Raw genomic sequence first — 22,323 nt, 5'->3', positions numbered from 1 at the left:
AACGCTGGCAATCATATGTTGATTATGTGGGCCCTCACCCTCGAACTCGTGGCAATTGCATTGGGACAAATCATGTTCACGCTCGGTCGATCGCCCGAGCTTTGAAAGCTCTACGCTTTTGTCGTGTTTGCAGGTTGCCACTGCAGGAACCTACGAGTCTCGTTACACTGTACTGTGCCTTTAACTCAACGTCACTTAGCGGCGCCTAAAGCACGTTTAGCTAGGTTGCACCTACAGCCATCGTTTGCAACAGCTGCAACAGAAAACACAACACGATTAAAGACAAACGGTTTTGGTGGTCATCATCGTCAAAGTAGTGCATGGAGCTTCATGCTCTTAACTCGTACATGGTCGACTGTGTGTATGAACAGTGTATCCGACATCGGGTGCCCTCTTTCCTTTCAAGAGCTGCTCGAAGTTGGATGAAAATGCAACAAGTCCAGCAGCGCTGAGCTGCTATTTGCCACAGTCAGGTTAAAGTCCGCGGAGGGATTTTAGTTGCGCACCCGACATGGTAGAGCTCGCCAACGAGCGCGGGTAGTCGGGGTCTTTGCATTTCGCCAGACGCTTGTACGTGAACAGACCGAAGTGCCTTTCCAACTCCACCGTGCCCATGGAAGTATCATCGGGTCGACGGTCGAAGAAGGAGAACCAAAACTTGAGCGGGGCAGAGCTGGCACTGGAAGCAGTTTTGGGGACCCAGTTGGCCACCGCGTGGTAGTACTTGATCGACTCAGAGATCGAAGGCGTCACGCCGGAAACAGTCGATGTGGCGCCTCCCGTAGGGAATCCGGTTTCGTAGAGTACCATCTTCTTCGAGGAGAACTTCTTTGCCATGGCGTTCCAGGCTGAGTCCAAAATCGCGACAGGTTTGTTCGTGTTGTATCCGCTGTCGAAGAATGGGTAAATGTTCACACCCAATACGTCCAGGTTGGCTGCTAAGCTGGCAGTCTCCTTGTCATAGGTCGAGTCCAAGTACTCGGTGATGCGTTGCACCGTGCCAAACTTGACGGTAGCTGCAAGTTTGCTCCCCAAGGCGGACTTGATCGTGGAAACGATCTTGAGGATATCGGCTGCTTTCGTCCCGCTCATCAGGTTCTCGTTGCCCACCAGGATAGTCTTCACAGTACCCGGGTAGCTCTTCACGGCAGCTACAGCGTTTTCGATTTCAACCGACTGCCAGGATTCACTCGTCATGAAAACGCCAAGGTGCAGCTTCACGTTGTTCATGGCAGCATACTTCGCCACCGGGACGCCGTAATACTGCGAGTAGTAGGTGCGCGCGTCCGTGAAATAGCGAGAGACCATGGCGAGATCCATGTCGATCGACGCCGCCAGTTTGGTGGCGTTCAGCACCTCGGTTTCTAGCAACGGGTAGTCCAGCGAGTGCATGGGGTCGTAGGTCGTGGCCATGTTGTTGTACGCAGCGGCCGAGAACGGGGTGCTCACCGCTATGGTAGCTGCAGCAAACGCGAAGGCTGCAGCAATCGCGACCATGACTTCAAGCGGACAGGTTCTTGAGCGGAAGCGAATTGAAAAGTGAGAACTGGGAATCGAGCATCGATAGGAGGCAATGCAAGCAAGACCTCTTAGCTACATTAGTGTAGTGACCGCCATGAAAGCGTTACATCACGATAACCACGAGATATCTGGCCATGTCCGTGCCTATCCTTGGCATGGAGAGCACTCGCGAATGAACACCAAAGTCAAATTGACTATCGTGTACTGAAAATGTCCAGATGCAAAATGGTAGGTACCTATCACACAAGTATTTCAGGTGCTACTAATGAGTTTGAGTTCGTGTTGTGTGGAAGTGGACACAAATTGTGTCACACAATCCCGCATCCTCCTAGTGGGGGCCATCGTTCGATGCAGCAAAGCTATCACGCCGGGGAAATATGACGAAGTTATACAGCGGTGCTGGGATCTGCAATTGTGCCCTTGAACAACTCGACGAGCTTGTTTCCAACGCCTCTCACCTCCTCCGCGTTCCGGCCTTCCACAGTGAGGCGAGTATTGAAGCTCGTATCGCGCGTGCCAGTCTTCTCCTCGGTCAGGTTGACGTAGCTGCCGATGATGACATTCGGGTGCTGCTTCTGCACAGCTTTGAGAGAGCCAGCAAGTGTGCCTTCATACTCCAACGTGTTCACCTGCACATGCACGACAGCAACATTGAGTACATACTAATACCAAGATGCAGCCGAGCAATAGCACAGCGTACGATGATGCGGTGGATCGGCACGCCGACGAAGTGCTCTTCGTTACAGGTCAGCATATCCTTGACCATGGATGGGATGCCCGGCAAGATGTACACGTTCTCAACGACTGCGATCGGCGTCCAACCCGATGAAGGCAGCAGCTTGCATCCAACAGGGAAAATCGCCATCCGCTTGACGCTATCGTCGAACGGGATGTCGGGGAATTTTTCCTCCCCGAACTTCTTCATGGCGGCCATTGTAGGCTCGTGCAGCGCGACACCCACACCGAACGCCTTCGCCTTCACCATCATATATCACCAGTTTCATCGGCATTAGTACACTCGCTCAGTCGCTCCGATACTATCGCAAAAACAGAGCTGCAGCCTTACGATGCTCTCGTAGGTGATGTCGTCGTGCGTGGGGCCAATGCCACCCGTCGTGAAGACGTAGCCCTTGGGCCCCACGAAGTCGGACAGCTCCCTGACCGTCTTGATGATGGCGTCTTCCTCGTCGGGGATGACGACGACGCGCTTGAGGTCGACGCCCCGACGGAACATGAGCTTGGCGATGAAGTGCGAGTTGGTGTCGAGCGTCTGCAGTCCGGCCGGGCAAGTGTGTCAGAGCGCAATCTAGAGGGCAGAGTCTCATTTGGGGGTGTGCACCTTCCCAGTGAGCACTTCATTGGCAATGACGCAGACGGCGGCGCGGGGTGCTGCGGATGTAGGAGTGGATGAGGCCATGGTGCGTGTGAAGTACTTGTCAAGTGCCGAGGTGATCAAGGATTGCTACTCAAGATATCGCGGGGGAATTGATATCCGAAGTGTCGACGCAATCATTTGCAGCCAATTTTACGTGCATGGAGAAAGCGGTTGGTGCAGTCGTGTGCTTCTCCATGCCGCCAGCCACGACGACATGGCGCTTTTTGTACTAAGTACCTCGGAGGTATCGGATTGCTCCTGGTCAGAAGTCATGGGGCAACAAAGTGTCCGCGGCCGGCGATGTTGACGGACGAGCTTCTGCCGCGAAGTCCGTTCACGGTTCACGTTTAAGACGGCGATGCGATGCAGGTGTTGACTTAGAGACTCTGGTGTTCTACTAGAACCTGAGGATAGCCTTCGCTCCTTGGAGAACGCAACGCCTATCAATCGCTGGCGATGACGTTCCGCTGTACCAATTCGTCAACGTTTTCCTTCGATGGCAGCTCATTGAAGATTGCTAGCAGCTTATAGCTACAACCACCTATCGCTTTCATTTCAACCATCGACATTACTGCACTGCGAACACCAGAGGCTCTGCTTCACCGTCAGAAACTAGTTGCGCACACACCTTCAACGGTCCGCATAGTGAAAATAAGTGTAGTCCATTTTGCCCCGTTATCGGATAATTACGTTCGCACCAAACTGATCACTTTCGATTGTACTGCACGTATGTGGCGTCCCCGAAGCTGCATCCCTCGTCTTCCCCGCTTCGGTGCATCCGCCTCCACACGCACCATGGCCTCATCCACTCCTACATCCGCAGCACCCCGCGCCGCTGTCTGCGTCATCGCCAATGAAGTGCTCACTGGGAAGGTGCACACCCCCAAATGAGACTCTGCCCTCTAGATTGCGCTCTGACACACTTGCCCGGCCGGACTGCAGACGCTCGACACCAACTCGCACTTCATCGCCAAGCTCATGTTCCGTCGGGGCGTCGACCTCAAGCGCGTCGTCGTCATCCCCGACGAGGAAGACGCCATCATCAAGACGGTCAGGGAGCTGTCTGACTTCGTGGGGCCCAAGGGCTACGTCTTCACGACGGGTGGCATTGGCCCCACGCACGACGACATCACCTACGAGAGCATCGTAAGGCTGGCGCTGCATCTACGAGCTTTACACTCTATGCTAAGGCTAGTGGTGAATTGGTGCTGCAGGCGAAGGCGTTCGGGTTGGGCGTCGCACTCCATGAGCCAACCATGACGGCCATGACCAAGAGTCTTGAGGAGAAGTTCCCGACGTTCAAGATGAACGTCGGCGTGAAGCGCATGGCGGTTTTGCCCGAAGGCTGCAAGACCCTGCACGGATCGGGCTGGACGCCGATCGCTGTCGTGGAGAACGTGTACATCTTGCCGGGCATCCCATCCATGGTCAAGGATATGCTGACCTGCAATGAGGAACACTTCGTCGGCATGCCGATCCACCGCATCATCGTACGTTGCACTGTTGCTCTGCTGCATCATGGTAATGGTACTTAACCTCGCTGCCTTCCTCGTCAAGGTGAACACGTTGGAGCGTGAAGGCGCGCTCGCAGGCCCTCTCAAAGCCGTGCAGAAGCAGCATCCGAGCGTCATCATTAGCAGCTACGTCAACCTGACCGAGGAGAAGACTGGCACGCGTGATACGAGCTTCAACACGCGTCTGACCGTGGAAGGCCGTGACCTCCGCGAGGTCAAAAGCGTCAGCGACACGCTCGTCCAGCTCTTCAATGGCCAAGTCTTCCACCCCGAAAACCCCGTCATGTAGCCATCGACCACCGAGACGTCCTACAAAATTAATACTACATCATGTAATTTCCCTCATCCTAATTACCAATCTAGTCTTTCGGAGGGATGACCCGCCCGCCTTCCGAGCCAAATCCCGCTGTCGCCCCTCCTCTCCCCCTCCGCTCTTCCGCCCACTTCGCATCTCGCCGCCTCGAGTCTCAAGCCTCGAGCCTCGAGCCTTCGTCTCCATGAGCACGGGCCACAGCCGCAGCAGCAGCGCGGCCAGCAGCGGCGCACCGCAGCCGCCTCCGCCTCCAGGCAGCGCGCCCATGCCGCCGGCGCCGCGCTTCTCGCCGCTGGACCACGCGTCCCCCGAGCTCACGCAGAGCAGCAACCCGCTGCACCAGCTGCTGCAGCACCAAGCGCCTCCCTCCGCTCCATTCCCGGCGCCGCCACCGGCCAGCCAGAGCCAGAACCAGTTCCTGCAGCAGTTCCTGGCCTCCTCCGCCTCCGCGCACATGCGCCCCGTCCTGCCCATGGCCTTCCCGCCGCCGCGCGCGCAGTTCCCGCAGTTCCAGCCGGTGCCCAGCCTCTCGTCGACCGGCGGCTTGTTCCCCGCCGCGCCACGCGGCAGCAGCAACGTCCACAGCAACGGCAACGTGGGTGGATCCGCCTCTGCCTCCGCCTCCAGCTCGCTGGCGGGCTCGCCGCGCCGCGCGGCCGGGGAGGCGTCCGCCACTGCCACGCTCTCGCCCCCCGGCGTGCGCCTCAGCGGCGAGAGCGTGGACTACGCGCCCCGCGGGGAGGGCGACGGCCGCGCGCCGCTGGAGGTGATGCCCATCACGCTGTACAACTCGGAGCGCGCGGCGCAGCTCGGCAGCCTCCTGTCGGTGAACGAGCACTTCATCTCGTACCCGATCCGCAACGGCCTCGTGCGCGTCATCAGCCAGAGCTCCGTGGACCGGCTGCTGCTGCGCAAGCACGAGCACCACGCCGTGACGGAGCTGGCCTTCTTCAACAGCAAGGCGGACCTGCTGCTGAGCGCCGGCTCGGACCACCACGTGGCCGTGTGGGCCATCCAGAACGACCCCATGAGCCGCGAGCTCGTCAAGCTCGTGCCCACGCAGGCGCAGCGCGTCAAGTGGCACCCGGCCGACTCGAGCAAGATCGCCATCGCCAACGGCAGCGTCGTGTTCGTCGCCGACCTCACGGGCGTGGACGCCGACGGAGCGGGCGCAGAGAACCTCTACGACGTCAGCGTCGTGTGCGGCCAGACGTCGGGCCAGATCAACGACGTGGCCTTCTCCCCCGGCACCGGCGAGTGCGTCGTCACGGCCGGCAGCGACGGCTTCGTGCAGGTGTACCGCGTGCAGGGCCGCCTGCCCGGCCAGCCGGCAGAGTTCATCCAGCGGTTCGAGCCCTTCAGGGGCGAGCAGGTCAACAGCCTGCACTTCTACGGCGGGAACTTCCTGAACCAGCCCGGTCTGCTGATCGGCGGCGAGGCCAACACGCGCCTGTCGCTGTGGAACGCGGCGCTGACCGAGAACTCGGCCCCCGTGTGCTTCCAGACGGTGAAGATTCGCGACGAACCGCAGGAGGAGTCGGAGCTCATCCACGAGACCATCTTCGACCCCACCACGCAGTTCCTGTTTGTCGCCGACCGTTCGAAGCCCCTGGTGTACGCCTTCCACCTGGCGCCTAGCACGGACGCGCGCACGCCTCGCCGCTTCGACAACGTGACCGAGTTCGCGCTCGCGTACCCCGTGCTCAGTATGGGTCTGCTGAACCGGACAGGACAGAGCCAATCAGCTCGTGATGGCAGCGACTTCGCGGGCGGACTTAACTTCTCCATGCAGTTGTACTGTCTTCAGACGCAGGCTATCCAGCGGTATCATGTCGCGGCGAGTGAGTGCTTTATCCCGGGCGCGCGCGGGTCGCTTGAGGACGAGGTCGAGGCCGGCGAGAACGTTGGCCAAACGGTCGGCGCTGTGACGACCGAAGGAGAAAACATCGAGACGTCGTACCAGACTGCAGCCGAGTCCCCACGTGCTGCTACCGCTGCGATCTCGGCTCCTGAGACGGAGATTGACGCGCAGGCACCGGAATACGAAGAGGAGGAAGAAGAGGGAGACACCGACCAGCATGTTCCACTTCGCTCTGGGGTTAACGGACTTCCTCCAACTCCTTCATCGCCGGGTGCTCGCAGTACGCGAAGCACTCGGAGCGCTGGTGCCCGCTCTCTGCATCTAGCTACCGGTGACGATGCTGTATCTGTGTCCGCGTCTTCCGTGGCTGGTGATGATGGATCGCTTCCAAACCTGCGGTTCTACAATCGCTCATCTCCGTCATCCTCGGTTCGTGCTTTCCAGGACGAAGCGTCGGTGCAGTACGAACCATCCATTGACGACACCGCGAGTGAAACACAGCAGCAGACGCTCCTTGCATCGCTTCGCCGCATGGAAGCAGCGCAGCTTCAACGCGATGAGGAGCTCCGGGAACAGATGCGCGTAGTTATGGGCAGCTTGGGCAACCACCTCACCGCCCAGGTATCGACTCAGGTGGAAAAGTCGATCCAGAAGCAGCTGCAGTCCGTGCTGGTGCCCGCCATGGGTCGCATCGTGCTGCACACGATGGAGAACAACTTCATGAAGCCGGTGCAGAATGGGTTCCAGCATGTGATTAGCGAGAAGCTGATTCCGTTGATGGAGCAGAAGCTGGATGACTCCCTGGCGACGTCGTTGCCGGACCAGCTCGCCAATGGCGTCGATGATATGGTGCAACGTGTGGTTGAAGACGTCCGTCAGCCCGTGCGTGAATCGTTCCGTGAGTGCTTCCAGGACATTTTGATCCCGTCTTTCCAGGCCGCCACGCAGAAGATGTTTGAGCAGATTAACGACACCTTCGTACAGGGAACGCGCACTGCGTTTGAAGGCAGCGGACAGAACACCAGTAACGCTAAGGTTGCGAGCCAGCTAGAACAGTTGACTAAGGTGGTGGAAAGTCTGTCCCAGAAGGTGGAACAGTTGAGCACAGCAGTCAATGCTGGCGGAGTGAATGGAGCACTGGTACCTGCGGCGAAGTCTCCTGAGGAGCTTCAGTTGGAGGCACAGAAGGGCACGGTGCTCGACTACCTGGCACGAAATGACTGGGAGGAGGCGTTCAAGTTTGCACTGGGCGCACAGAGCGTGAACCTAGTAGCATTCACGTGCCAGCAGTGCGACCCTCGACTTGTCCTCAGCAGCCGCCCGCCCAAGCTCTCGCAGATGCTGATCCTGTGTCTGGTTCAGCAGTTGGGTGCCGACCTTGCGGACGACCTGGAGACGAAGCTAAACTGGCTGCGCGAGTCGCTGCTGGTGATGAACGTTCGCGATCAGAGCATTGCCGGCTTCGTGACGAGTGTTTTGCAGGAGCTTCAGACAGGGTTGAACAGCGTGCCGGCGGAGTACCGGGACTCTCAGTACACCCTGCTGCACCACGTACTCAACTCCATGCTCAACTCTGCGTAATTATCGACGTAGCACAGGTAGAAATGTCAAACAAATACAGACTTTGTTTCCGTTGGTTGTTCTTATATTTCCTGTAGACTACATGCTGAATAGAGGTCCCTTTGCCGTTATGGCGCCGTGCTCGAGAGACCTGGCGACACGCAGCAGCGATACCGGTAGGTAGGCTATGGACCTAAGATGCTCTTGACCCTGTGACACTGCTTTCTCCACCAGCGAATCCATGATTTTAGTGTTCCAACATGTCGATGATTAACCGATCACAGCGGGAACACTTGGGAGGGAGGGTAGCGCAGTTCAGCTGACTGTCAAAGCATTCACTACAGCATGCGTGGTTGCAGAAGGTCATAGTCACCATCCACAACATATAAGCAAGTAGTTTCTGCCCAATCGTACATGTATCAAACGAAGATCGGTCCCAAAGCTTTTGCTGCTCAGCCCGGACCAATGAGCATTGGGGATACAACCAACGCTTCACCCCCTCAGCTAGAAGGTTATCGTAGACCTACTTGGCAATTTTCTTCGTCATGGATCGGTCGTAGCTGAGACCTTCTCGTCGGCATTTCAATCGACCGCACCGTGGGAGTTTGAAGTTGACGACTTACCGTACCTGTGGGCTTGTTGCAGGCTTTCCATCCATCGATACATCTCAGCTTCTGTTCTCTGGCGCATATTGCTCACAAACAAGTCGAAAACTCATTGGCGAAGAGCAACTCCAAGATGACGAAACCATTTTCCAGTACCACGCGTGTGGCTTCCATGTAAACTTCCAGAACGTCTCTATCCATTTTAGCTCGCTCTTGGGCAATCTTCTGACCCAGCACCACTTCAATTTTGTGTCTTTCATTCTGAACACAGTAAACCCTGACTTCCCCTGCGTCAGGATCCAAAACGATACGGCAGTTGAGTTGAGCCTCTAACTATTTCTTGCTTTGGAGCTCCGTACCAAATAATCCACATATCACCCCGTGAGACAGTTCTCTCAGTTGAATGTCTTCAAAGGTTGGTAGAAAATTATACACTAGACAGACCACGATCTCGAGACGCATAGCGAGGACTGGTAGCCGATTTTTTAAGCAAAAAATCTCCCTCATTGTCAAAACCCCGCGCTGTCTGTTGCCGAGATCATGCCGCCTCGGAATGCGTTGTACTACGTACATGAATACGGCCAATCGCTGTTGCATTTCCTTTATTTTTGCTTGGAGTGCTGTTTTGTCCGTTTCCGTAGGACTCGCACCCACACGCATGCGAATGTGTTCTTCATGCTTCTTGAGGCGTTCTTCTTCTGCTTTGATAGCTGCTTCGTGATGACGAATTGCATTCTCAATCGACTGCTTTACCCTTGGTTTAGCTGTTGGAGTCCCTGCGTTCCTTGCTGTCTGTGTGGCTTTTTCTTCAGTTTGCGTTGGCGGACCGGTTTTCCTCTCCGCTGACTGTTGAGATAAGCTTTGGGGTACAGAATCGCCAGTTGCGTTCACACACACCTTCATCTCATCATCGACGGAAGTCAAGTGGACCGTTTCAACCATTTGTCAAGAGTTATGAGCTTGGCGCTGACGGTGTGTCTGCTTGGTCGTTACCTTACAAAGGTTAAATGTACTCAATACACCCTCAACCTTGAAATGAAATGAAATCTCCTCATCTAGGGGGGGGGGCAAGCTGGTCTAGATGTTGCAGTGTCACTGCGCTCCCATTTTCTCCAGATATGGCAGAATGTCGCTCTTGTATCCTCGCCAACCATCTTGTAAAAGGTTGAACGGAGAGCCCCGTGTTGTGGTCATTGTTGGTTTCAATCTACACCAGGAACTGCCCGGTGTCCGTTTTGGTTTCTTGAACCTTTATCAGGAAACGGAACCGGATGCCTGCAAAATAGTCTCTTTCCCGGTGACGTTTGCTTAACGAGGGCAGGCTGGCGTAAAGTTGGCCTTAGGTTCACTTCCGGGTCTCACATCTCAGCAGCAGCATCCCAGCCACCAGAAGAGTTATTATTGCTTTGATTCATTCACAGAAAGCGTGTGATGACGCCCTAACGAATTTATATTATCGACTGAGCAGCGGTTGCCGCAGCGTACCGTCTACGATGCTGAACTGGCCGTGTACTTTAGGTCGCTGCTGGAGATGGACGTTCACGACCAAAGCTTTGTTGGCGTGCTTCAGGAGCGTTCCGCGACTCTCAGTACACCCTGCTGCACCACGTACTCAACTCCATGCTCCATTCTGCGCAATGAACGGAGTAGCACAGGTAGAAATGTCAAACAAATACAGATCTTGTTTCCGCTTATCAATCTACTACATGTGGTTCCCGTCCCCTTGTAGTAGCTAAACGCCCAGTGCTTCGAACACTCGAGTGAGCTGGCGCCTTACGGCATCGACGTCAGGACGAGCTTTTGGATCTTGGTTCCAGCCTTGTTCGATCAGTTCTTCCAAGCACGGGCAGTGTCTGCCATTCACTCTCAAACGACCGAGTCGGACCAATAGTCCATCTTGAGTTGGCACCGGACAGTCGGCTTCAAGCAGCATTTCCGCCACCAAGACCGTGAATGAGAAGATGTCGAATTTTTTGTAGTCTTCGAAATGCTGGCCCGAGTTGTTCACCTCAGGTGGTAGATACCAGGCTGCAGCGGCTCTGTCACTGGGAGGTGTACTGTCGCGGACTGTTTCCAGGAGTAGTTTTTCGAGTTCGTTGTTGCTTTCTATTGTCGCCAACTTGCTGCCCCCGCAAACCTTGCACACCTCGTTTGTACATTTGTTGACTAAAGTGCACTTAATGCATTCCCAATCTTCGCCAGCGAGAGAGGCCGATGTAGCTGCAATGTTGACGAGCTCTGCAGCGCACATCTCACAGTTTTGGGAGCTTTGGGGATTGATAAACGTGCAGACTGTGCACACTTGGGTATCTTGAGTTCGAATGTTGCTGTCTTGTCCTGCATCAGAATCTTGCCAAATAGATCTGAAAGAGGAAGCATTTGTTGGGCCTTGAATCTTGTAAGTGGATATCCCGAAGTCTCGCAGCTTTGCTACATCCGTCGCTTGCGATAGAAGTATGGTTGACGGGTTCAAATGGCGGTGCGCGATGTTTTGTCGGTGAAGGAATTCTAGAGCGTCAAGAACTTGAAACAAGACATCGCTCTTTTGCTTCAAGTTCAACTGGCCTTGACGGATGGCAGATCGTAAATCTCCTCCCGGCATGAAATCCATGACGACGGCTAGTGCAAGCGATCCATCTACCGATTCCACGTGAGTGTAACCTAGCGGAGTCACGGTGTGTTGGTTTTCGGCTCTCATCATCGCCGATACGTCTTTCCTCAGACTGTCTTCAGTCACCACTGTCGTGGGCCCAATAATTCTAACTGCCACGGGAAATCCGTCAACTTCACCGGCCCAGACGCTGCTTGGGAGATTCAAATCACTACCATCAAGCATGGTAGATAGCAAAACGCGGCTTGGATTGAAATAGACCCCACCATCGTCAGGTACTGGCCGGGCAACAAGAACTTCCTCTCGTTGCAGCACCCGAGTTAGCAATCCTTGATCACGGTTGAGGCGGTTTGAAAACCTTCCAGACTTGGGAGAACCGGAACGTCGATTCTTTGTTAATGAGGAGGACTCACGCAACAATTCGACCGGTTTCAGCTCCTGATCATCGTTTTCCCGGAACAACCTTCTAGAAACAGCAGAGTGCTGAGCTTTATGTCGTGTCGGAATTGACTTGGTGGATCGTACTGCTGGCGATTCTCTCGAGATCCTTACCCTCTCCGGTTCCGCCACCAATGCTCGATGATCCACAGCTGCTCGTATTTTGGCACGATCGCTCTCAGCACTTGCTGTATGAAGTTGCAAGCCATTGCCGCGAAGACTGGGTCTACTTTCAGTGTTTCGAGGCGGTTGAAATTTCGATGACACTTTGGATTTCTTTGGCTCTGGTCGTCGTTGGGATACTCGTGCAGTTTCGGACCACGTTGGAGTTGCTGGTTGCGAGGGAACATTCTCCTGTCGGCGCGTTGCGGGCGGTGTACTTGGTATCTCGAATTCAGGTCGACGCTTCTGGTCATAGTAAAGCTCACGTAACTCCTGCATTGAGAGCTCTCGCCGTGCGTACTCACGTCGAAACTCGTTCCATGCATTCGGACGTCGAGTTTGTTCAGAAAATGATGTCGTATCAAAACTTTCAGAACCGCTCATCAACCTGTCCAAGTCCGTGGTGATTGATTCGTACGGTGACGATGCTGCGGGGGTACTGTCGCGGGCTTGAGACTCACGGTACAAGCGCGACATTTCAGCCCGCGTGTACCCCTTACCTTTGTTGGCTCGCTGGAACTCATTCCACCTACTCATGTTAGGCAGTTCCGATAAATGCGAACTGCTCGCCACCTTCTCCTCGGCAGTCCGCTCAGTTCAGTGCTTCCGTGGAAATTATTTTCAGCGAAACTTCGCTGTTTTCCGATCTGCAGTATGGCCAGCTCAGATGTAGAGGCATCATAACTATTTTCCTGAGCATCCTGCTGGCGCGATAAGAGCAGTGTATGTCGCCTAGCAATCAAGTACAGTCACTCAGGTTAATAGCACACTACTGCTGTATTTGCGAGCGAGACTTAAATTTCCACTGCATTAGGGAGAGGAATTTGTGGTGGAGGAGGACAATATGTCGCTGCATACAAGAAGTAGACGTCTGACTCTGGTATAGTTGCGTGTTCGTAAGCAGCACAGTCAAACAGCGAGCTTAGTTGTACGGGCTTCACTCTTCGGCATCAAGATGGAGTCCATCTGCCACGGTTGCGATTTGTTCCTTCATGACTTCAGGTGCCCTCATCCAGCACAACACGGCATTTTCTCAACCTCCTTGTTTCCTCGTGTCCCTATTGGAGCACCTTCACCTCAATCTTTCTTGTAATTCAGCGGAGTTTGGCAGAAATTCAACTCGACGTCAGGACAAGGCCTCATCTCGTGTCCTCTGTCTCACTGGAAGTAAATTTCGTTTCTAGGGCCTACTTCGCCGTAGTGGGGGACCCGCCAGTGCCGTACTTATAAGTCAGGCGGTAATTGTCGAGAATGCTGTCCTCGATTCTTCCACTGGCACGTACTGGGCTAGCAGCGTTCACGACCACCGTGAGTAGTTGTCCCAGTTCAAAACTTGGATTCAAGTCTTGAAAATCGTGCAGGGTCCGTCGCTCGCCGCCCGAAGCGCAACCGCAGATCGAATGAGAGACAGCGAACGAGTGGCCAAGCACCTCGTCATCATCTACAGAGGCAACCAAACGACGGCGAGGCGCTGTCTCGCCGTATTTGTGCGCTTGCAATGGGTTCTGAGCCCAAGCAGCATGAACCTGATGTGAGCAATAATGTCCCTCCGTCGACGTCGTTAGACCTCACCGTCAAAATGTACCAAGCAATTATTTCTCTGTTGCGTCGAACAAACGGCTTGAATTCCATTGATGGTGGTATAAGAGTGCTTCGTCGTATCAATCCCGAAGGGACTACGTTCATATTGGAACTCGACCCTGAATCAATACACAACACGAGATGTTGATCAGTTCACTCAGTGAAGAATTGGGACTGTCACGGTGATTCAGGCTATCCGCCTCCAGCGCCACCACAGCAAACAACCCTCTGCCATTTTTGCCAAGACGAGGACCCAATGAATGATCTCTTTGTTGTGAGCACGTGTGGTCACACTTACTACCGCGAAGAGATAAGGAAGTACATCGTGATGAAGGTTGTCGTAGCTTGACCAAGTGAATGCACACTTTCACTGCCCAATTGACGCTTGGGCTGCTGAGAAGTGCGTGACTTGTAGCACTCGTGGGTGGCACCATGGTCAAACGTGCAAGCAATTTCAGCAACAGCGCCGTGATAACAATCTCCAGTCCGAGCAGCTCCGCCAGCTCTTCATGGGTACCGCCTACATGTGCGCCAGCTGTAACTTTGGCCCTAACGAGCACATTGATCGAGTGCGGCAACCTGCGCACTCATCATGGAGACAAAAATGATAGCGGAACGATTGGCAATTCATGCCCGCAGTGCGGATGGAGATCAGACACTATAGAGAACTGGCTCAAATGAGGTGGCAGGGCGTGGGGAGAACGGAACGAGAAAAGTGGTGGTGCCCGCTACAGTGGAGATGCGACAGCAGCAGCGACAGTGAGAATGATGAGTGGTGATACAACTTCAGCACAGTTTTCGTTAGTTGAATGTATCTCTAAGGCCGCACACAAAATTACAGCATTCTAGTGCTCGGAAACATCCACCTTCTCGCCATCAAAGAGTTGAGCGATCTCGTCGCTGACCTCCTTGACCTCAGCCTCATCGCGTCCTTCGACAGTTAGTCGAGTGTTGAAGCTTGTGTCACGCACGCCCGTCTCGTCCTTCGTCAAGTTCACGTAGCTACCGATCGCAATGTTCGGGTGCGCATTCTGCACTGCCGTCAACTCTGCAGCGATGTCACCTTCCAGCTTCAACGTCTTCACCTGCAGCACACGAAAAAAAATCAATACCACCACGACAACTGTAAAACTAGCTAACTGTTACTCCACTCACGATCGCGCGGTAGATAGGCACGCCCACGAAATGCTCTTCATTCGACGTGAGCATGGAGCGCACCATCGACGGGATGCCCGGAAGAATGTACACGTTCTCCACCACGGCAATAGGCGTCCAGAACTCCGTCGTGAGCGTCTTGCAGCCCGCGGGGAGCAGAGCCATGCGCTTACGCCCCTCGGTCATGCCCCCTGGGCGCTTTGCCATGGCCTCCTCTAGTCCTTTCAGCGTGGCTTCATGGAACTCCACACCGAGGCCAAATGCCTTTGCCTACCAAAAAAAAAACTCAAATTCAAGTTACTCTGTAGTGCTTTAAAATCACCTTTGAAGCAACAAAAACAGTGGGTAATTCCTACCACGCTCTCGTACGTGATGTCGTCGTGGGTGGGGCCGATGCCTCCCGTGGTGAACACGTAGCCGCTGGGCCCCACCATCTGCGAGAGCTCCTGCACCGTGGACACGATGGCGTCCTCCTCGTCGGGGATCACCACGACGCGCTTGAGGTCGACGCCCCGACGGAACATGAGCTTGGAGATCCAGTGCGAGTTGGTGTCCAGCGTCTGCAGTCCAGACAAGTGTATCAGAGCCCAGTCTAGAGGGCAGAGTCTCAATTGGGGGCGCGCACCTTCCCGGTGAGCACCTCGTTGGCGATGACGCAGACGGCAGCGCGAGGAGCGGGGTTGAGACTCGACATGGCGCGCGCGGAGAGGCTGGCAAGACTCGATCGAAGCAGCGATGAGCGTGAGAGAGGTCCAGCGAGCCGGGTCAGCATCACGGTTCTCAACAAATTCGAATAATTGTTTTTGCAAGCATCCCACGAGCTGAGCGGGAGCACTGCGGGAACGACGCTGTAGCTGCTCGTTTCAAATCGATTTAGAGGGGAGCGTGAAAAAGGAACTGTCGATGATTGGATAAAAAATATTATTTCGAGATGATCATTGCATCATACTCAGACGGCTTCTGTAATTGCTGTGTGTTAGGATAGCACATTTCACTCCAGTGTAATGTTGACACGAAAGTTGATATTTTTTTTGGCTTATCAGTGTCGTTTTCCGAGGACCGCCGTGATTACTATTGATTTGGTGGTAAAAAAGAAGAAGCTATCCGCCAGGATTATATCACTATAAAACCAGAGAGGGTCATTAAAACAATTGGAGTGTACACTTACGCAATAAAAGGTAGCAATCACTAAAGGGTTACACTACCAAAACAAAGTATAGTCGTCCCAGTCCAAAAGTGGATGAAACCACCGTTAGCAAACCGTAAAAATAAAGCACACACCCTTTATTCCACTAACTAGCACTGTTCAATCTCCGCCATGCAAGAGAACGACGGTCGTCGAGTGCGGCTACCGTGACAGGAACTATGGAGAACTGGGAATGCAATTTCGTATCGGGATTTCAAGGAGCAGCGTCGAAGTTGTACTACAGCGAAGAGTGATCTTCTGGATTGTACAATGAACCACGTGGACCGCGGCGAGGACGAGCTAGCTACCAACTCGCACCAGATGAGATGTAAAATGACAAAATGTACTTCTCAGCGCTACAAAGAGTCCGGTGATCTCTGTTCTGCACGTTACAAGACCTTGAAGTGCCAAGAAGTTGATTTTACTGTTGTTTTTGGCCAAGGAGAGCATTCCATGGCTACAGATGCACCGCCATCTCCTGTAAAAGCAAAGCTGACTCAAGCTATGAAAGATTATATCGAGTCTAAACTGAAGGATACGCCATCGATGATGGCACAGTTGGCGTACTCATTTCTGTGTCGTGAGATCAGGAACCGGCACATTCTGGGAGTGGTTCCTGCGCTTGAGAAGGTGCAGAGATTTTGTGAAGTCATGGAGACAGAAAAACAAGCCGGACTTAATGGCACCAGTACTGGAGATTTTCCGAGAATCTATGGATGATGTGATCGATGCCGATCGCGGTCGCGATGCTTTGGTGATATTGTGTGGCTCAAAGGTTGAGAATGGTGTTGCCGATCCTGTGCTAGGCACAGGATCTGTGGCTCGGCCCTTTCGAATTAGTTTGACAAGCATGCAGCTGGTAGAGCGCTACGTTGATATTCAACGCGACCCTGATTTACGAACGATGCTGCATCTAGATAGCACTCACAGTATTGTGAAACAAGGTTACCCTGTTTTTGTACTTGGGATTTCGGATCTTAGTGATGGATTTCATCCTGTTGTTTATTGCTGTACTTCTCAACGCAGAGGTGTTGATATTTCGTGGTGCCTAGCGTTTTTAAAACGCGTGGTGCTACAGGAATTTCACGTTGGGTTTTCTCCTGATTTCGTTATGATGGACGTCGATACAGCCGATAAGGCGCAATACAAAGCATGTGCAGGCGATCTACCCGATAGTGTCATCCTGATGTGCTGGTTCCACGTCACATAAAACGTAATTAAGCATGCACACGAAGCTAAATTGGATGGGGTGTCGATCCAGCTGATCTTTCGCAATTTGTACGATTTGCACTTTGCCGCTGATGAGCAGGCCTTTGTTAGAAAGCGCACATATGTAATCGCGTCCTGGATATGCAGCCACAAATAATCCGCTTGAGACCTACCACTACACACTCAAACTTGTGAACGACAGCAAGAAGGCCACCCCGACCGAGCTCGTTTCACGTCTAGATTTGTCGCGGATTGCATATGAATCTTCTATGGGAGCATTTGATGCGAGCTCCAAAGTGTCTGAGCGGCTAAAAGCAGCTTTTTTAGCAGCGGACAAAAAGAAGGCACTGAGGGCGGAGATAGTACATCACGTCGAGGGAAGTAATTCGGTGCGTGTCCGGGTATCGCCGGGACCACGATGTGTGGATGTAGAAGTCGAGCTCGAAGCAGCTGCTGCTGCTTCTGCCGAAAATGGTGCTGCTACACGGCCTTCCGACGCAAGAAGGTCTTACAATTCTGTAAACTACGCTCGCATTATGTGGGTTGGGATGCCTGCAAGCGGCTGGGTGGTGGATGCCACGGGAAGGACGTGCATGTGCCCAGTTTAAAAAAAGCGGCTACGTGCTTTCACATCATAGAAGCTACCCAGTTTGCCCAGCTACAGTGCCCTGGAATGCCAGATCCGGAACTGCGATTTGTGAGGCCTGCTTCGCATAGGCAGGCGCGTTCCACACTCACTTCGACACATGCAAGTCCACCATTGCTTGTCACTAAGCCGGTCGAACCTGGAGACATTGTGTTTGGGCCCCCTACACTAGCGCTGCAAAGCGCAGAATCAAATACGCTCACTAATGTATGCACATGTACCGGACAATATGTCTCGGCGACCCCCTGTCGATGAAAATGCGTTGCGCAACGCACCGACGCCTGTAGTCAAGCGGACGGTTGAAGGCATAGACACTGGCAACATGTCACGTGCTCCGGCGGAATCTGCACAGGATAGTGCAGCTACAGGTGTTCGATCCGAACCTCTGGTTGCACAGGATGGTGCAATGCTTTCCATACCTGGTCACTCACTGCATATTCCCCGGTGGACTGCCGGCGACAACACCGACGGGGTACGGTGTTCGGGGCGGCGTAGGAAAGCTTCACAGCGAGCGAGCGACTCCTATGCGCTGAACAAACGTCGCCGCCCGTGATACACGTTCATGTGCAACTTACAAATACACGTAAATCATCTTCATCAATCAATCAATCATCTTCACTTCTCTTGTTGTTCGCTCCACGTCGTCACAGGTCCATATAACCTAGTTGTAGACTGAAATGCATTCGATATTGATGCAGTGGTCATTTACAGTGTGGGTAGACTCTGGGTGTTCGACCACGCCTTCTTCTCCGCTTGATAACACGCTAACTTTATACACTATTTGACCGCGCTAATTCTACTAGAACACTTTTGTCATGCAGAGCAGAGAATTTGATCGCCACGGGTCTAAGGTGCAACGAGTAGACGTCTGTGTTAGCTGTAGTGAGAAGCATCCTTGTGTGAGTGATCGACACCGGATTTTCAGTGATTGTTCCTATTGCTATGGTGCGTTTGCACAGACGGTAGGGGCAAACTTAACACGTTAACGGAAATGCATCTACCGCGCTGTAGTACTGCCCGAAGGGTCCGGGTTGAGCCCCCCCCCCCCCAATCCGAAAAGGGTGGTAGATACATTCCGCTACGCCAGTGCTGTAGAAGCCCTTGGACCGCTGATCATCAATGCTGCGATGTTTGCGACGGACTCTGGGCACACGCGCGTGTAGAGTTTGAAGGTGTCGGATGCTCAGCGGCCGTGGAATTGGATCGTGGTGAGCGCGTCCACCCCCGCGTCGTATATGTTGGTCGCTCCGCCCGCTCTAAGCGAGTGGGTACTGAAACGACTTGGGTCAACACGGATGCTGCGTGCGCCGTGTTAGGTGGCCCTCGCCACACGCGCAGCTGAAACGCAGTGCGGATTGCAATCGCTGCCTTTTTGATGGCGGGGGAGGCATATAACAGATTGCAGACGCAGCAATTGGTTACATTGTTGCTCCGAAATCTGGCAACAGGGATCGGCGGCTAGGAATCGTTTTGACGGCAAGCCCAGGCAACGAATGATCCGATCGTATTGTGTAGCGTGCGGTAGGTTCGAGGTTGTTGTAGTGGTGGTGGTGGTGGTGGTGGTGGTGTGTGTGTGTGTGTGTGTGTGTGTGTGTGTGTGTGTGTGTGTGTGTGTGTGTGTGTGTGTGTGTGTGTGTGTGTGTGTGTGTGTGTGTGTGTGTGTGTGTGTGTGTGTGTGTGTGTGTGTGTGTGTTTGCGCGCGCGCGAAAACGCGCAGGGTGGTGTTGATTGGTGCGGGGAGCCCTATCTCTTGTTTGGCGGTGGTTTCGCTGCACGATAGGCGTAGTGTGGTGGGTAGGTGGATGAGTAAAGCGGTGCGGTGTGTACGATACGATAGTGTTTTGTTCGCGTGTGTTGTGTTTATTTGTGGCATGATGTGTGGCATTTTGAGTGGGTGAAAAATGGTGGTCTAGCGAGTAAAAGTTACGCCTGTGTGGCTCAGTGGTAGAGCATCTGTCTTGTAAACAGAAGGTCCCCGGTTCAATCCCGGGCGGAGGCATGCCTTTTCCACGTGCTTCTGTACCCGACTGGCCTCAAGACTCACACACGCGAAGCGCAGTGCTTGTTGCTCCTGCTTCGCGTGTGCACCAGAGCGCGGTGGCTCTTGTTGCTCGACTCTACACCCATTTTTAGCCCTCATGCATCTCATCTCGTTTCAGCACACCACGCAACCCCAGCTGTTCGTCCTGCCCCCTGTCATGCACACTCACTTATCCACACAAGTGCTCGACCCAACTTATTTTGACAACGCCGCTCGAATCCGACATGCAGCACATTGGCGCACGAGTGTCTGTTGCTACGAGCAACGCCGCTCGCCTGACAACACATTGCTGATCGACTCTCGTTTGGGATATGTGCGTGCAGCAGCGCTTGGTTTGGTCAAAGTCAGGCAAGATTTCGTAGAAGGCGAGGTGTCGCCCGGTCGGTCGCAGTAGCAACACGCACACACACACACACACACACACACACGTAACGAGGGCATAGTGGCCGATGGCGGCAGTCGAGTCAGCGACTACACTGACTACGACACGACTTTAGGGAGGTGCGAGATCGGCGGTCTAGCCCGGGGTGGGGAAGGTGCGCCACAATCTGTGTCCGAGCTGAGCTTGCAAGCACAATAGCCATTTTCGCACTGGGTCCAAGGATTCTTCTTGATGGCGGGGGAGGCATATAACAGATTGCAGACGTAGCAATTGGTTACATTGTTGCTCCGAAATCTGGCAACAGGGTTCGGCGGCTAGGAATCGTTTTGACGGCAAGCCCAGGCAACGAATGATCCGATCGTATGACAGAGCAATCGTGACACGATCGTATTGTGTAGCGTGCGGTAGGTTCGAGGTTGTTGTAGTGGTGGTGGTGGTGGTGGTGTGTGTGTGTGTGTGTGTGTGTGTGTGTGTGTGTGTGTGTGGTGTGTGTGTGTGTGTTTGCGCGCGCGCGAAAACGCGCAGGGTGGTGTTGATTGGTGCGGGGAGCCCTATCTCTTGTTTGGCGGTGGTTTCGCTGCACGATAGGCGTAGTGTGGTGGGTAGGTGGATGAGTAAAGCGGTGCGGTGTGTACGATACGATAGTGTTTTGTTCGCGTGTGTTGTGTTTATTTGTGGCATGATGTGTGGCATTTTGAGTGGGTGAAAAATGGTGGTCTAGCGAGTAAAAGTTACGCCTGTGTGGCTCAGTGGTAGAGCATCTGTCTTGTAAACAGAAGGTCCCCGGTTCAATCCCGGGCGGAGGCATGCCTTTTCCACGTGCTTCTGTACCCGACTGGCCTCAAGACTCACACACGCGAAGCGCAGTGCTTGTTGCTCCTGCTTCGCGTGTGCACCAGAGCGCGGTGGCTCTTGTTGCTCGACTCTACACCCATTTTTAGCCCTCATGCATCTCATCTCGTTTCAGCACACCACGCAACCCCAGCTGTTCGTCCTGCCCCCTGTCATGCACACTCACTTATCCACACAAGTGCTCGACCCAACTTATTTTGACAACGCCGCTCGAATCCGACATGCAGCACATTGGCGCACGAGTGTCTGTTGCTACGAGCAACGCCGCTCGCCTGACAACACATTGCTGATCGACTCTCGTTTGGGATATGTGCGTGCAGCAGCGCTTGGTTTGGTCAAAGTCAGGCAAGATTTCGTAGAAGGCGAGGTGTCGCCCAGTCGGTCGCAGTAGCAACACGCACACACGCGCACACACACACACACACACGTAACGAGGGCATAGTGGCCGATGGCGGCAGTCGAGTCAGCGACTACACTGACTACGACACGACTTTAGGGAGGTGCGAGATCGGCGGTCTAGCCCGGGGTGGGGAAGGTGCGCCACAATCTGTGTCCGAGCTGAGCTTGCAAGCACAATAGCCATTTTCGCACTGGGTCCAAGGATTCTTCTTGATGGCGGGGAGGCATATAACAGATTGCAGACGTAGCAATTGGTTACATTGTTGCTCCGAAATCTGGCAACAGGGTTCGGCGGCTAGGAATCGTTTTGACGGCAAGCCCAGGCAACGAATGATCCGATCGTATGACAGAGCAATCGTGACACGATCGTATTGTGTAGCGTGCGGTAGGTTCGAGGTTGTTGTAGTGGTGGTGGTGGTGGTGGTGTGTGTGTGTGTGTGTGTGTGTGTGTGTGTGTGTGTGTGTGTGTGTGTGTGTGTGTGTGTGTTTGCGCGCGCGCGAAAACGCGCAGGGTGGTGTTGATTGGTGCGGGGAGCCCTATCTCTTGTTTGGCGGTGGTTTCGCTGCACGATAGGCGTAGTGTGGTGGGTAGGTGGATGAGTAAAGCGGTGCGGTGTGTACGATACGATAGTGTTTTGTTCGCGTGTGTTGTGTTTATTTGTGGCATGATGTGTGGCATTTTGAGTGGGTGAAAAATGGTGGTCTAGCGAGTAAAAGTTACGCCTGTGTGGCTCAGTGGTAGAGCATCTGTCTTGTAAACAGAAGGTCCCCGGTTCAATCCCGGGCGGAGGCATGCCTTTTCCACGTGCTTCTGTACCCGACTGGCCTCAAGACTCACACACGCGAAGCGCAGTGCTTGTTGCTCCTGCTTCGCGTGTGCACCAGAGCGCGGTGGCTCTTGTTGCTCGACTC

The 22,323-nt window shown here is 54.0% G+C and overlaps 5 protein-coding genes across 5 annotated transcripts; 2 read left to right on the top strand and 3 right to left on the bottom strand.

Moving 5' to 3' along the window:
* Window positions 1-474: 474 nt before the first annotated feature.
* Window positions 475-1,497, bottom strand: IUM83_02398 (glycoside hydrolase family 17-like protein; the record flags this gene model as incomplete). Its single annotated transcript, XM_067926311.1, has 1 exon — window positions 475-1,497. One exon carries the CDS (start codon window positions 1,495-1,497, stop codon window positions 475-477), a length of 1,023 nt encoding a protein of 340 aa, XP_067796692.1.
* A 410-nt stretch (window positions 1,498-1,907) lies between these two features.
* On the bottom strand, window positions 1,908-2,938 carry IUM83_02397 (FAD synthase; the record flags this gene model as incomplete). The annotated part of the gene is made up of 4 exons (XM_067926310.1): window positions 1,908-2,150; window positions 2,222-2,497; window positions 2,588-2,791; window positions 2,861-2,938. 4 exons carry the CDS (start codon window positions 2,936-2,938, stop codon window positions 1,908-1,910), a joined length of 801 nt encoding a protein of 266 aa, XP_067796696.1.
* Window positions 2,939-3,691: 753 nt separating this feature from the next.
* On the top strand, window positions 3,692-4,699 carry IUM83_02396 (FAD synthase; the record flags this gene model as incomplete). The annotated part of the gene is made up of 4 exons (XM_067926309.1): window positions 3,692-3,769; window positions 3,839-4,042; window positions 4,111-4,386; window positions 4,454-4,699. The coding sequence occupies 4 exons, from the start codon at window positions 3,692-3,694 to the stop codon at window positions 4,697-4,699; spliced, it is 804 nt and encodes a 267-aa protein (XP_067796695.1).
* A 289-nt stretch (window positions 4,700-4,988) lies between these two features.
* On the top strand, window positions 4,989-8,165 carry IUM83_02395 (Enhancer of mRNA-decapping protein; the record flags this gene model as incomplete). Its single annotated transcript, XM_067926308.1, has 1 exon — window positions 4,989-8,165. One exon carries the CDS (start codon window positions 4,989-4,991, stop codon window positions 8,163-8,165), a length of 3,177 nt encoding a protein of 1,058 aa, XP_067796411.1.
* A 6,221-nt stretch (window positions 8,166-14,386) lies between these two features.
* Window positions 14,387-15,390, bottom strand: IUM83_02394 (FAD synthase; the record flags this gene model as incomplete). The annotated part of the gene is made up of 4 exons (XM_067926307.1): window positions 14,387-14,626; window positions 14,697-14,966; window positions 15,053-15,256; window positions 15,322-15,390. The coding sequence occupies 4 exons, from the start codon at window positions 15,388-15,390 to the stop codon at window positions 14,387-14,389; spliced, it is 783 nt and encodes a 260-aa protein (XP_067796410.1).
* Between the last annotated feature and the right edge of the window lie 6,933 nt (window positions 15,391-22,323).

The sequence above is a fragment of the Phytophthora cinnamomi genome (genome assembly GCF_018691715.1).
Source record: "Phytophthora cinnamomi strain GKB4 chromosome Unknown Contig16, whole genome shotgun sequence".
In the NCBI taxonomy this organism is placed as follows: Eukaryota; Oomycota; class Peronosporomycetes; order Peronosporales; family Peronosporaceae; genus Phytophthora; species Phytophthora cinnamomi.
This window is presented reverse-complemented; position numbering and strand designations above follow the sequence as displayed.